The following is a 15,245-nucleotide window of genomic DNA, read 5'->3' as shown; positions in this document are numbered from 1 at the left end:
TCAAAACTGTTCTCTGTCAATTGACTGTCTGTTGTCGGACTTGAGCGGCACCAACTACAGGGCAGGGGTAAAGGTATCACAATCCACTGTTTGAAGAAGACTTTGAGCGAGAAGAAATACACAGGCCATACTACATGATGCAAACCACTCATCAACAAAAAGAATCGGACGTCCAGATTGGATTTTGCAAAGAGGTACAGAGATGAGCCACAAAGGTTTTGGAACAAAGTTTTATGGACTGATGAGACCAAGATTAACCTCTAGCAAAATGAGGTTAAAGGCCAAAGTATGGAGAAAGAATGGATCTGCTTATGATCCAAAACACACTACCTCATCCGTGAAGCATGGTGGAAGTAATGTCATGGTTTGAGCTTGCATGGCATGCAAGTCATGTAAATCGGATCGGTGATCGGCCCCAAAAATCCTGATCGTGTAAAGCCTAATACGTTACATACATGCATTGGAGACTCTAAATTGCCCGTAGATGTGAATGTGAGTGCGAATGTTTGTTTGTTTGTATGTGCCCTGCGATTGGCTGGCAACCAGTTCAGGGTGTACCCCGCCTCCTGCCCGATGATAGCTGGGATAGGCTCCAGCACGCCCGCGACCCTAGTGAGGAGAAGCGGCTCAGAAAATGGATGGATGGATATATATATCTTGTCTTTGTTGTGTTTTCAATTAAATATAGGTTGAACATGATTTGCAAATCATTGTATTCTGTTTTTATTTATGTTTAACACAATGTCCCAACTTCATTGGAATTGGGGTTGTACAACAGCTACACATTAGGCACACACACGACAAATGCAAAGACCGGAAATGAGCCCACATACTTCAGCCAGAAGGAGGAGCATTAAAAGGTCAAAAGTATATTAACATATACCGGTAGTACCGTAATTTCTCGTGTATAATGCGCACCCATGTATAATACGTACCCCCAAAGTTGACCTCAAAATTCTGGAAAACCCTTCTATGTATAATGCATTTTTACAAAGCACGATTTTGCTTCTACCCATATGATCAAAACATGAAGTATTATCTGTATTGTGTTATTTTTTTTCAAAGAATTATTCTGAAGTTAAGCACTTTATTTGAACACGTAATACTTTCTTTTTCTTTACTTGCTCTTATTTTGAAATTCACAGCCTTACTTTTATTTAGTGAATGAGAAAACATACAGTTGTACTCATATGTTTGATTACCCAGGGAGAATTTGTAAGATGGGTACAATTCTTTAAAGAAAACATGAAGGGCCAGGGGAAACATTTAATTTTATTTTAATGGGATTAAAATTAAATGGTCAAGCATTACAGAAAAGCATTATCATTAAACAAAACATAATCATAAAGAAATTAATCATTGTTGTTGTTCAGTCATTAGTTGTATTTAAAAAAAACAATATTTCACAAATTCTGCCAGGGTATGCAAGGTTCTGATCAGAACTGTACATATATGCAGTCATACATACCCCTGCTATATTGGAATGAAGTGGAAGCTAAACCTTTTTTTATAACCACTAGGTGGCGGTGGCATATTAGAATGAAAGTGTACACCTTTCTCATAACCTGTTAGATGGCGGTGGCATTTTGGAATGAAAGTGTACAACTTTTTCATAACCACTAAATGGCGGGATACATTTATAAAATGTGAAGGTTTTTTCCATTTTCCCCTTCACTTATTATAGTGCGCACTATTGACTTTTGCCATTTTGGGGGGGGGTACGCATTATACACAAGAAATTACGGTATATGTTTATGGCGGCACTGTGACCAACCGGTTAACACATCTGCCTCACAGTACTGAGGACCTGGGTTCAAAGCCAGCCATCCAGTTTGGAGTTTGCATGTTCTCCCTGTGCCTGCTTGAGCTTTCTCCGGTTACTTTGGTGTCCTCAAGCATTCCAAAAACATGCATGGGAGGTTATTTGAAGAGTCTAAATTGTCAGTTGGTGTGAATGTGAATGGTTGTTTGTCTATATGTGCCCTACAATTGACTGGCAACCAGTTCAGGGTTTACCCTGCCTCTGCCCTGAAGTCAGGTGAGATAGGCGCCAGCACACAGCGACCCGAGTGAGGATAAATTGTTCAGCAAATGGATGGATGGATGTTGTATGTGATCGTTTGCACTATTTTGCACCAGAGCAATGGGTTTTAATTTTGAGTTTGAGGAGCTGCACAAACAAAAATTCAACATCTATTTTTATTTTGTTTTTATCAATTTAGCTTTGCTAAGGAACTATAAAACCCATTAAGAAATTCATTATAATTTTTACACTTAAGTTTATATTGTGATATATACTGTTATCGTGAAGGGATTCAGTTTATACCGAAAGATGAATTTTAGAATGAATCATCCAGCCATATCTGTTAGGTAAATTATATTTGTCTTAATATGAGTTTATTAATTTTTGCCACTAAGATCCTATATCTAGACTTTATATCACTAAACTACTCAGAGCATCATGGCAGTATTCACCATATACGCTCAATAATGGTGGAAAAATCCCTTCTCCTTCTCTTCTTGAAGGAACAGTACCCAAACTCGCTGTGATGCCAGTTGACAGCGCTGTCCACATAAAGCAATAAAAGTCAATTGGCTTCTGACCTTCCCATGCGCATAAGTAGCACCTTTGCGTGTTCCTGAATCAATATGGCCGCCGCATCACAGCAGAGCTACTCAGATTGGCTGGCCCTGTGTTGACCTCCCTGAGAACCCGAGCATGCATCAACTGGAAGGGTTAGGATTCTGTCAAATCCTGGTATACTCAGTCACCGGATACTTGAAAGAAGCTGAGAAACTTCCTTTGGACAAGAATAAATATTCAGGAAAATTCCACCATGACTAAATGACCTTACAAATATTGGCTATATTTTCATACTTCCTTTTGACGTGCTTTCTAAATATGTATTTTTCCTCTGGCTTTCACACATTATCAATGTAATAATACCATCATCAGAATCAGAATGCTTTTATTGTCATTGCATTAAATACAACAAAATTGGAGCACTGGTCCAGTAACTTTGCGTTTAAAATTTTTGATGCATTCATCTATTCATTTTCTAAACTGCTTATTCTCACTAGGGTCGTGCATGTCTCAGTTGACTTCGGGCAGGAGGCGGGGTACACCCTGAACTGGTTGCCAGCTAATCGCAGATTTTTGCTAAAATGGAACATTATTATTTTGTAATTATTGTATTTATCTTTGATAGCCCATACTGAGAATTTAGAATAGAACCTGATAACACACATGCAGGCATGCAAGAAGAAATGTCAAGAGTGAAGGAGGACACAGAGTGCTGCACGTCTTAAGCTTGGGTTGGAGGGTGTGTGCAATGGGGCTGATGGTTGATCCCTTGCTCAAGGGGACCCCGATGATAATCAGTAAGCAGTCGAGCTTCCTTCTGACATCTATCTTTTTCAGCTGGACTTGAACCGTAACCCTTTGGTTCCAACCCAAAGTCGTTCTAGATGAGCTTCTGCCGCCCAATATACTACGAAACAGTTCATATTCGAATACTGAACAAATAAGGAGACATCTCCCAGACATTCAGCATTAATAAATGCACTTGATAACACTTTCAAGACAAATTTAACTATTTAGCAATGTTAATATGATGGCAATGTGAGGCTAAAACATTGTCACAGCCTCACATAATTATGCATGTTTGCAGTCTTCACTTTTACAGATTGTGCCAACTGCAATGTTCACAGCATCTATCTCCATAAGTGTACATTACGTCAGTCTCATACATGTGTCGTGCATTCCCGTACATGTGCTGGTGGTCAAATGATGCTAAAAGATTGCCTTGACTTATATTCTTGACAAATGTATATGTATCTCACTAAGAGCCACGTTGCTTACCTTCCATTCTTAGATAAGGCAAACTGCACTCCTTCCCGTTGGAAAGGCATCAAGCGCTGCAGGAGCTTGTGAGGCAGGCCTGACATCTGCTGTGACCATCTTGTGTCACAGTGAGAGGGCTGTGGCGGGCCACTACCATCCGCTGTCATTATTACGTCCTCACCAGTAGCTTGGATCTGAATTTAAGATGTAAACAAAAATATTGAGCTGTAAACCAGTACAACCTTACAGAATTAGAATGAAGACAATGCTGCCCTTAAAGAAGGCACATGAAAGCAAAATGTGTTTAAGAAACGGATGTACAGTGTAAGAATTGATTTCCTTATCAACTTGGGCTCATGGGACATAATGTTAATTAAATAATTACAACAATACAGCCAAACAATCTAACGTATAACGGGACAGTTTAAAACGTTTATGTAAAAAGGCTCAACGTAGCTTAATGTTCGGAATGCTACTAGTTTTGAAAAGAATGAACAATAACAGCCAGAACGACCTCACAATCCCAATATGGTAAGAATTGTACTTCAATTTCCAAGATCAATACAGAAAGCAATTTAATATTAGCAAATAAACAAATAACCTCAATAACACTACACTATCGCCGGGTCAAAACTTGCAAGCACAACTATGCAGCCAACTAGCATACAATCATGTAGTTCGTACTCTGTCCCAAAAACTTTGGCCTGCCAAAGTTTCGTTGTTTTTTTTTTCCACCATAGCTTCTAATCATTGCCCTAAATAGTATTATTATTACTATTATTAAAATTGCATCGTGTACGTCATAGTTTTGTCAGTGTAACTAGGTAAGATCTCCGTCGTCATTTTTTCTAGCGTGTGTTCTCCATACCACATACGAAAGTAAAACGTAAACAACGAAAAATGTTTTGGGAAAAAAATAGCTTCAACTGCAACATGGGAGCGTATATCCCGGCAAAATATGAAGGTGCACTTGGTTTATATCCCCAACCGCCCTCAGCATCACGATAGCAAGTCAATCAACTTTCTGTTACATGTGATTCACGATAGCCACGCGCAAAAAAATACACACAATGATTAAACAATAACAGTAGGAATTGTTGACACGCATGAAAAGGAAACATTTCCAAGCGTAAATGACTGTATGTCGGAACACACTAACACCCGAGCGACGGCGAACCGTGATATATTTTCAACGCCCTCATATCGAGCGTGAGAAGCCGAGTGACTGACGCTCTCCAGCAGCTTGCTACTATCCGCTACCAAACCTCGTCCCTCACTACTTTTAATTTTAGAATACTATTGTGCTAACATTCGTGTCCAAAGACTAGGGTACGTCAACGGCTGCGCACCATTTGCTAAGCGAAGTGGTAAGGCAACACTCGATTTCCTCACACAAGTTATAAGCTAGCTTGTTAGCCTTAAAAGAGCGAGGCGTGTCGCACTTTGTTAGCTAGCTGGGAGCTGTAAACAGCAGTCTCGCGAGTGTGTATGTGCGTGTGACAGCTCCCTGTGCCTGGCCGGCTCGGCCGGTGTTAGCAGCATTCAACACTGGGAGGTAATGTGCATTAGCTTTGCCCCGAATCGACGTCGATTCTAACATCATCGTGTCTTTTTTTTTTTTTTTTTTTTTTTAATAAAATAAATATACTGACAACGAAACATGGCCCGAAAGCAAATATATGACAAGCTAAACAACAACTTCGCTACCTGGGCGTGCGGAATCAAGCAAGATGCACTTATTTCATTACATTGAAATAAGTAACTTTTCGGCCTGTTCTTTTTACAACAAAATGTGCATTCGTTACCACACGTTGATTGTTGGTCTTGTGCGTTTCCCCGTTGTTTCAATGTTTCTTTGGAAAGCGGTTGTCCAGTTGCATGTGCCACACGTGTTAATAGGAATGAAAAGCACAAAATTGCCACTATGGCACGCTTAATCTTAAATATTCGGGAATAAAAAAAAAATGTTTTAACTTGCGCCACTTAACTTAATTCTTAAAATCATAAAATGCAATGTTTTATCTATACATTTAATTCTGCTGTGTTGTATGGCCATTTTGACTTGCACATTATTTTTTAATGTGATGCGTGTCACAGATGTAGTACTTTGCATAAATGCTTAATGTTGGGGCTTGTATAGGGGAGTAAAGGTTAAAAATGAGAGAAGTCTCCCTTTTAGTCGACAAAATATAATATGCAAGAGAATGCTCATGTTGTTGACATTGTTTTGGCGAAATCATCTTGATTTTCTTCATTTACTATAATATTGTAAATAACTTGTCTAATCAGTGGCCCATACCCCACAGTGATTTTGTTGCATCAACATGGGCAATTATTGCCTCTTGGTTGAAATGTACAGAGATTAAAGTTACAGCATGGATGGATTGACTCATGGATGACTGAGCATACGGATACAGTGGTTATTTTCATGAAGCAAGCAGCATAGCCTGGTGGAACTGGATTGGGAGATACTTTGATTATCCCGCAGGAAATTTAAAAGTTAAAGTCTGTATCTATACGTTAATGAGTGTGCCCTTTTGAGATGTTCAGTGTGGATTTAATTTGTTGTTTAGTCAGCCATCTGAGGTAGAAAATAGTAAAATATGCATTGTCATAAATACGTGAATCATTGTGTGGTGATGGCCTAATTCAGTGTTACTTGCACAGATTAATGATGGTTTTGGAGCTGATATTGTCCAATATTGAGGTTGAGGATATTGTACCTTTCTGTCAAAAAGATGTGGCTCAATGACTAAATAATTAATCACGTTCCAGGGAGAAATCTCCCTTTCCTATATTGTTTGGTCCAGCTGGCTATTAAATAATTCATCTACCAATTTATAAATTGTTACTGTTTAATCGGTGACCTTCTTCATAGGATAAGGGAAGCACAATAATACATTTGTCGGAGAATGGCTGCGAGGAAGGATTGGTTTTCACAGCCTGATGGTAGTTGCTAAGGTGACAGTGGGAACTTCATCGCCCACTGTGTTTGCTTTAAAAAGTCTGAGAAATGGTCAGAAACGGTCACATAATGCGCAGGGCACGTTAGCGACTTCACCTAGTGATGAAAGTGCTTAGTGAGGATGTTTTTAACCTTTTCCTGTCCTCCTTCTCAAAATAGATATTTTAATGAAATTACTACTCCTAGGCTAGGCATGTCACGGTCCCTAATTATTTTCCCAATTAGATGCTCCACAGTGATTAAAGGCACATATAGATGAAATAGAGGAGGTCAGTGATCTGTTCTCATTATATACAGGCAGAAAATTGTTTCCAGCAGATCCATTAAACTTGTAATTTGCCGCAAGTAGATTGCTTGCATACAGAATGTCTCCTTTCAGCCTGTGCGCTGGGCGGTATTTCAGGTTCTCTGAGTCAAGTAGGATTAACCATAGCCTCGTCGACTTGTGTGAGAAGCAGGGTGCCAGCTTTATTGGGACACTAGCCCAGTGAACAGCTCGGCCTCTCAGCAGCCAGCGCCTCCCTATCTACTCTCCACCTGGTGTTTGAGCACCTAGCAGGCCGCAGTCGTGTCGTTACTGACCGCTCTCCTCTTCTCGGCTTGCCAACCTCCTCCTCTCCTTCATTGCAGTTTTCTCTCTCTCTCTCTCTCTGTCTCTCTCTCTCTCTCTCTCTCGCACTGCCCTCCTTCCATCTTATTCTTCCTATTCCATGTCCCTGCATGCCCTTTCCTCCTTCTCCGCCTCCCCCGCCTCCATCCTAAAGCAGAGTAGCTAATGAAGAGACCCATTTAGGCGCTGACTTTGGTTCATAGAGCCCTCCGCAGCGCCAGTCGACCTCAGCTGCTGTGACTGGCTGTTTGGGCTCTGACATCACACGGGGACCAGCTGTTGATTTGGTGCTGTCTCCAAGGCTGGCTGGCTTGATGGGTTGTGGCAGGTAGACTTGTGCTTGCGCAGCATCCTCCCCTCCTTTTTTGTGACACCCACTCCCCTTCACCCACTTCTCTTAGACCCCCTTCTCCCCATCTCACACGCTCACTCTTTCGCACGAGTGTGCAGGAGGCAGCCAGCAACTGCTGGAGGAGCAAGCTGGGAAGCGACTCCAGCCTCTTCTCCAGCAAATAGTGCCTCCTGTACACAATGGAAACTAAAGAGCTGAGTTGCATTGGGGGTGGAGGGCAGGTAGGTCCTACAAGGTTCCTGTCTCTTAATATTGTCTTGCGCTTCTCTGATTGTTCCTTATCAATGTGCTTCTTTTTACTTGTTGATTTTGTCTGCTGTCCTCAATTGTTAAATGAGAATACTTTAGGTTTGGTTACTTCAGTTGGAAATCAGACTCAGTCAAATTGAAAAGATATGTTCAGTATTTATTTATTTCTTTGCTTTTGTGATCTCTGTGCTGTAGGTCGCTGCCTAAGTGTTTGATCTTTCCCTTGGGCTTGTTAAAGTGAGATTTGGTATGCTATATCAGGACCGTGTTGCTCTGCGAGCTCATCCACTGCCGCCAGTCTCCTCAAGAGTTACCCATGCTTTGGTTTTCATGACAGCACAATTATCCAAGACGAGCCAGTAAGAGGTTTGACTCTTCCTTCTTTTTCAGCCTCTGTCCTTTTGCAGGTGCAAATTGACTTTTAATGACCATGGCAGACTTTTTAACTTCTGTTCTCGCGAGGCACCGTAGAGTAAAACTGCAAGACTTTCATGCGAGTTTTCTCAGTTTTATTGTCTCCTTTAATTACCTAGATTGATATTTCCAAGAAGTTCTCCTCTGGGACTGGTAATGGATTACCTACATGCTCTGCTGCAAATGTAATTTTTTTAATACTGGCTGCCTGCGCCTCTACTGCAGGGTCCTGTGCTCACATCATCGTATGCGACCTGGAGGCAGAGCACACCACGCAATTAGGGGCTCATTTATGCTTTTTCAGTTAATTTAACCATCCGTTTGCTGGTAGTTCCTTAAGCTGACATGAGCTTTCGTTGCACTGAAATTAAGGGAAGCAGAGGATGAAAGTGCTATCATTTCATTGGCTTTACACTAATGGCTTTCCAGCTCCCCTGTCAATGCTTTCCTGGCTTTGCAATTAGAAGAAATAACTAGGAAATGGTAGATTAGTTACTCAGCTGAGCGAAACACAAAAATCTATTTCTTTGCCGTGCCATGAGTGTAAAGCTGCATTAGTATCCTAATTAGCTGTTTATTGGGTGTTTTATTTTATTAGCCAGGTTGTGTGTGCTGTGCCAAATACAAAGTGGCTTTTAGCATGCTGTGTGCAAGTCAACAATTAATTGTACTGCCACGATATATGGCTAATTGGCTGTATTTGATTTCTTTCTTAGCCAAAATGTCTATTTTGTGTGATATTTTTGCCAGTTTTGTCGCAGCTAAAAAATGAAGAGCTCTTAAGTTGAAACCTACAGAGCTTTGTCTTTGTGTTGGTGCTTTTGTTTCACAATGCCTCGCTGGTAGTGGACAGTCAGAGCCGTTTGCTGATGTTCCTCCTGCTTTCGTTTTTTTAATGTGATAATTATCATTAACAAATGTATACTCCCCTCCCCTGTGAGGATTCGTCCATTTTTCCCTCAGTATTTAACTTGTCCTCACCCTCTCCCCGCATTTGAGCAGAGTTGAACTTCAGGATGAAATTGAAGGTCCTTTTCCTACACTCGAGGTGGTTTTAGCCCTGGCAATTGCCCTGACACACGGGGGCGTGAAAGGTCACAATTTGTGAGAGCCAGGTGTGTGTGTTCATGTGAAGAGGAAGGAAAATAACTGTCAAAATTCGACTACATCCACCTCCACCACCAATCTCTCGTACATGTCATCACTTGCAGCTGCTTGTGTCCCTCACAGAAAATTCTCATTAGCCTGCGCTCTACATAATTTTCCGCTAAGAGCCTGAAGTATGGTCTCCCCCCCCCCCCCCCTTTAACAATAAATTTTCTTTACAGGGGAAAAAAATGGCATGGTTGCATGATGAGGCCAGTCCAAAAAGATCAGCATGTCATTGGCTATTTATTCATTTAGATTTGATTGCAATCTGGCTGAAATTAACTGAACCCCTATGTTTTTTTTTTTTTTTTTTAAATCAGTCTCTTATTGAAACTTGATTGATTTTGGCTCAGATTAATCTCTGCATTGTGTGAGGCTGCTATTATGGCAATTTTATGCGTCGTGAAGAGGCAAGGTGACAGTGAACGACACCGGAGGGAGCCACTTTAGGGTTGTTGTGCTCTATTGTCATTGTAATACCAGCGAACCACTCCCTGTCAGTGACGCCACGTTGCTCGAGCACGCACAAATGGATCAATTTCACGAATGAAATGCAATTTCAATGTAGCATGCAAGCTGTGGTATAGCAATCAAATAAAGCACCGTTTGATTTTGTCTCTGCCAGCCTGTGTACAAATAACATGAATGTCTCAATTTAAGGTTGTGAAGGTAACTGCCTACACTGCGGCTGCAATGTCCGCTCTCCTGAAGCGCCCGCACCCTGGCAGAGCTGTATTGATGTAGCAGCTTTTACCTCACGTGTCATTTCTAGTTTTCAGTGATGACTGTGGTTGTGTAAATGAGTGTACCAAAGGGGCTTGTAGCAGTTTGCTGCCACTAGAGTATGAACATTTCCCATCAGATTACAGTGACCAAAATTATCATGCCTATCAGTTTTATTACGATTTGGAATATATCGAAATGTAAACAAAAAATGCAAGCAAACGTGCACCGAAAGATTTTTATTTTGAATAAAAAAATTTACAATTGGTAACACAATGCACATAATGACATTAGAAATTGTAAGTGGCAGCAACTAAAATTAATTTTCAAGTGTACAGGACTCCAGAAATTCACAGCGATGAGAAAATATTTGACATGTTGCAGTGTCGACTGTCATTCTCTGCTTACACGGTAATTGTTTTTAATTAATTTTCCATCTTATGTAATGTAAAAATACTCCCACACCTCTGCCATAGGCGTCTTTAAAGGTGAAAACATTTTGCGGTCACCTGGGACATTTTTTTGTCGTTTCGTCCCATGGTAACATGTCTTGACATATCCACCTTCTTCTCATAGGGTTTGCATCCTCTTTGTTTGCTGTAATCGCACACACTGTATGAAGAACCCAAAGAATGGTGCCACTACTCAGTGAAGCTAAACAGTAGGAATGATGATTAAACGATGATAAAAATTTTAAACGATTCTAATAACCGTTTGAAATTTTACCACTTGACTGATAAAGCGTAAACCATTTTATCCTTAGCTGCCACCCATCGTCGCCTCACACAGCTGAAGGCTACGGCATCATGTGAAGGAAGATTATAGAGTTAGCAGGGATTCCACTTGACCTTTTGGGGCTCTGAAAGGGGGAGGGTGAAACAGAAGACCATGTTATGAACAGCAGCCAGCCCTTGGCACTAATGGGTGCCAGCCTTGGCACCACGCCACGCCCATTCAGTGCGTTGGAGATTAGAGAAAGTGAAAGATGTTGGGATGTGATGAGAAATGTGTAGCATCTAGTAATCTGTTTATCTGCCTCATTTGTCTCTCATTGGAAACTGAGTAGTTGCAGCTACTTAACAGAAGCATTCATGTCCCATTCTAGGACATACAGTAAGTGAATTAGAAATGTGCTATGTGGGGTGAAATAAAAAAAAAATACTGGTTTAGTATTAAGACATTTTACTGTACAAGACACTTTTTCTGCATTCTCAGTCTTTTGCTTTGGCTTTTAATCTTCTGCTTTTAGACATCTGCTTTTCTCAACTTGTCGCACCTTGTAGTTGAGCTCAAAAGGAGGCATGGCAGGCATTTTGATAAGCGTGTGCCACCAAATGGCAAAGGGTTTTTAGTGCAGAAATGCTCTTTCCTTGCTTCTTTCTGAATACCTAATGTTGCTGTTGCCTCAGCTGCATACCCATCTCCGTGTTCATTCATTATTTATGGTGCACAGGCACGAATGGGCCCAAAAATACACTTACCACACTGTTCACCACAAATGCTTAAAATTTGCTGACTCTTTTGCCACTGCTGCCACTCCTAACCCCTGGGAGAGAAAAAAACAAAGCCACAGCGCTTAACCCCCGTGCCTATCTCTATGGCAGGTCAGAAGGGGTCATGAGGGTGTCAGGGCCCCTGGTTGCCATATAGAGCGGCTGAAGCAGGCATGGAAAGGAAGTCTCAGAAAGGATCGATAGGCCTTGTTGACTTCCCCAACCACCTCATCCTTTGCCACGACCTTCATCACTGGCTACGCACAAAGTATGTCTTCTGGTTGGTTTGCATCTAATAAGATTAGTCAGAGAATAAGTATTGACTAAATAATAAGTTGGATTCTTTTGCTTTTACACATTACACACAACGGACATCTTTCATATTACTTTAATTCCTATAAACCAGTGGCTGAGAAACATTGCAATAATATGAAGAAACAACATAGTAAAAAAACTGCTCATTGTCATATAATGAGCAAGTAATTTCTATCACTCTCTAACTGTGGAATAAGTGCATGTCTTGAGGTTTCCTGTCTTGCAGCATGTACGAAGGAATTCAAATAGCAGCCATTGAAAAGAGTACATCAGCTGCAGTTGTATTTCTATATTAATGGTTCCATCATTTTCTTAAAGTGCATAAATGTAAATTTTTCTTTTCAGCTTCACATGCAGGGTAACAGATTTGCCTCAGATAAAATTCCTGATTATTTTTTTTTTCTTTTTCCTTTTTTTAAACCCTAGTGAAACACTAAGGGTGATGTGATGATCCATGAGAGAAAGTGGGCACACTGCAATTATCCTGACTGTAGGAAACGAGGCATCAAAGTTTGAAAACCAAAAAGCCTGACACTCGCGTCCCAAGGCAAAAATGTGTCTGGTGGAATGAATGATGCTGAGAGGGACAGAATACTGATTTACTTGCTCTCGAAAATATCTGGCCAGTAATGCAAATCTTTGAACAGGGCAACTCAGGAGATTTCACCCATCAAAATGTCAGTAAAAGACACTAAATATTCAAAGGAATGTGCAACACTCTGGAGTATTAAGCTGTTTTCTCTCAGAATGTAAAAATAATGTAAAGCAGCAGCAAGCGTTGCTTTTTTCAAACAACTGACAGGTCATTGGAAGTCAACAACAAACTCTGCAGCTGCCAGCTGTGTTTTCGCGTCCCTCTCAGTCCAGTACATTTGCTCTGCAGAAGAGCACTGTAGAACGGTGGGCTAGAAATCAATTACTTTGACATGGACGTACCGACTGTCACTTTTTTTTTTTGCGCTTTTAGCTTAAACAGTTAGTTACATGCTTAGCCGCAAATAACTGATCACTCACCTGATTGGTTGAGCTTCCACAATGCCGCACCTTAAACGCACCCTGCACCTTCCCTAACAATGTTTGCCTTGTTTTCTTTTCGTTTAAGTTATTTTGGACTTTCAGGATCTACCCTACATGTGCCTTTTCCCAAAGGAAGAGACTGTCGCTTACAGTTTGCATCTTTTCTTTATTCATTTATTTCAGGTGTCTTTGCCAACATTGCCAGTGAGACTTTGTCATGAGAATGTCTGATAAAGTCGACTTTGAAACAACGAAGGGTTCCGAGGCTGCCAACGCCATGGCGTATCCAAAAGATAATGCCACCCAGTCTGAAGTTTCTAATGAGGGCGGCAAAGAAAACTCTAGGAAGATCACGACAATAGAAGCCAAGGTAAATGAGACCATTGAGAGTAGTAGTCATTTTTCACTAACATAACACTCTTACTATTTCTGCATGGTCTTAATAACGGTAAATGATGGGTGTCCTCAAGCCTTGTCTGAAGGCTAAATTGGTGAGTTTGCGATCGGTCAGCGGCAAAACAAATTGAGAGGGCTGAGTGCATTTCATAAGTAAAAAATGTTTCACTTTACACGTAACTCCATATAAATTCAGTAACAGCCTAAAACACAAACTGCTTAGGGGATCTGCTGTCAACTGCGCCATTCAGGTCATTCTCCCAACTTGGTGGTTCAGGTAATAAAATGTCATAAGTGCCAACTGGAATATTAACACAGGACTTGGCTCTACATTGTGCTAACCACAGTGAATGTCCACTAAGGAAGTAGGTTGTGAATTGGGTGTGGGAATCTTGCTAACTTCCGATTAGCTGAGGGCTACGATTTGATTGTTAAAAATTATCGATTCAGTTTGAATTTCTGTACATTTCTTCTTTTCTTCCACTGTGACTACTCAAAACTTTAAAACAGTGTTTGTAATGACCAATATTTTTATGATTTAAATACATTAGATACATTAACTTCCACTTAAAAAGATGGACAGATACATGAATTAGAATGTTTCTCATCATTTCAAAATTGAATTGGCTCTTATCCTTTTCACACATCACTCGCATCAATAATGAAATGATTCAGTCAGATGCATCCATGTGCATGTTGCAGAAAGCTGAGGTCCTTGCTCTGTGGTGTGACATCACAGACTTTGTTACGTAGTCTCACCTTCCTCAGACCCACTGACAGAACAAACTTGAGATAAATGTCATATATTTCCGGTGAGTTTGGATTTTGCATCACGATTTAGTTGACTGACTTAAATATGTATTCATTGTGCTTGTGAAAGGAGCTACAAAGAGGAGCTGTAAGCACCTCTGGCTGTGTGCCAAGACACAAGTTAGTGACTTATGTATTTTTATTGTCCAAATTTAATTAGACTATACACCGATCTGATCGGTCTGCTTGGTATCGGCCGATATTTAGCATTTTTATGCTGATCGGTTTTACTGTCAACATTTTTTTTTTACTGTCAAAAAATTCACCGGCTCTGCAAAAGACATTTACTCCACGTCGCTGTCGTGTACAGTATATTCGAATCCAAAAGTTGGTTTATTTTTAGCCTTGTGTCTTTTGACGTAGTACTGTAAATATCTGACCACCAATATTTTTAAAACATGTCGGTGTAAAACATGTAAAATCTTGTATTCCGATACCGCCGCATCCCGTCTTCACTGGGCTTTATCTTGTCAACTCAAATGTGACCGGATACACTCGTTACCATGGCGGCGACAACAATAATGGATCGTGCCGTGTGTTTGTAAGAACAAAATGGGGAAAAAAGTGTGTTTGGTAGTCACCGGAGAGGACTTTCATTCAAGGATTGCTTGAGGTATGTTCACGTATTTTTAATACGATACGGCTTGCAAGCAGGTAACAAAACGTTATGTAGCCGAGCAAGCTAGTGCTAGCACTAACGGTTGTAAGTGAACATGCAGGCGTTCTGTCGAATCATGCTCTAAAGTTTTGGTGTGTGTGTGTGAAGTAAGTTAATTACAATAAAGTAATTTAATTACAGTAAGTTAGCACCCATTATTTCTGTCACGTTGTAATGTTGGTTTGACCTGACTGATTAGAATACATGATATGATTTCCAACCTTTATGGAGCCAAGGCACATATTTTACA

At 40.6% G+C, this 15,245-nt stretch overlaps 2 protein-coding genes across 22 annotated transcripts in view; one reads left to right on the top strand and one right to left on the bottom strand.

Annotated features, from left to right (window-relative positions):
• zranb3 (zinc finger, RAN-binding domain containing 3) overlaps positions 1-5,370 on the bottom strand; it is a 162,750-nt gene extending 157,380 nt beyond the window's left edge. The window contains exons 1-2 of one of the 3 annotated variants that reach the window (XM_061690995.1): positions 5,287-5,370; positions 3,863-4,038 (exon numbers count right to left, since the gene is read on the bottom strand). In XM_061690995.1, the coding sequence (XP_061546979.1) occupies positions 3,863-4,011 (149 nt within the window). In that variant the 5' untranslated portion in view covers positions 4,012-4,038; positions 5,287-5,370. Of the gene's footprint in view, positions 1-3,862 lie in introns of all 3 variants that reach the window. The other 2 variants (XM_061690977.1, XM_061690985.1) reach the window with 2 other exon arrangements.
• The window catches only part of LOC133410071 (R3H domain-containing protein 1-like), a 58,907-nt gene continuing 48,707 nt past the window's right edge, over positions 5,046-15,245 (top strand). For 11 of the 19 annotated variants that reach the window (XM_061690911.1, XM_061690903.1, XM_061690895.1 and 8 more), the window contains exons 1-3: positions 5,046-5,211; positions 11,911-12,067; positions 13,315-13,501. In XM_061690911.1, the coding sequence (XP_061546895.1) occupies positions 13,349-13,501 (153 nt within the window). In that variant the 5' untranslated portion in view covers positions 5,046-5,211; positions 11,911-12,067; positions 13,315-13,348. Of the gene's footprint in view, positions 5,212-5,238; positions 5,400-7,844; positions 7,993-8,215; positions 8,387-9,520; positions 9,550-11,910; positions 12,068-13,314; positions 13,502-15,245 lie in introns of those variants that run through there. The other 8 variants (XM_061690840.1, XM_061690830.1, XM_061690863.1 and 5 more) reach the window with 8 other exon arrangements.

This window comes from Phycodurus eques, chromosome 1 (assembly GCF_024500275.1).
Source record: "Phycodurus eques isolate BA_2022a chromosome 1, UOR_Pequ_1.1, whole genome shotgun sequence".
Taxonomy (NCBI): domain Eukaryota; kingdom Metazoa; phylum Chordata; class Actinopteri; order Syngnathiformes; family Syngnathidae; genus Phycodurus; species Phycodurus eques.
Note: the sequence above shows the minus strand (reverse complement) of the source record. Positions and strands in the feature narration are given on the sequence as shown.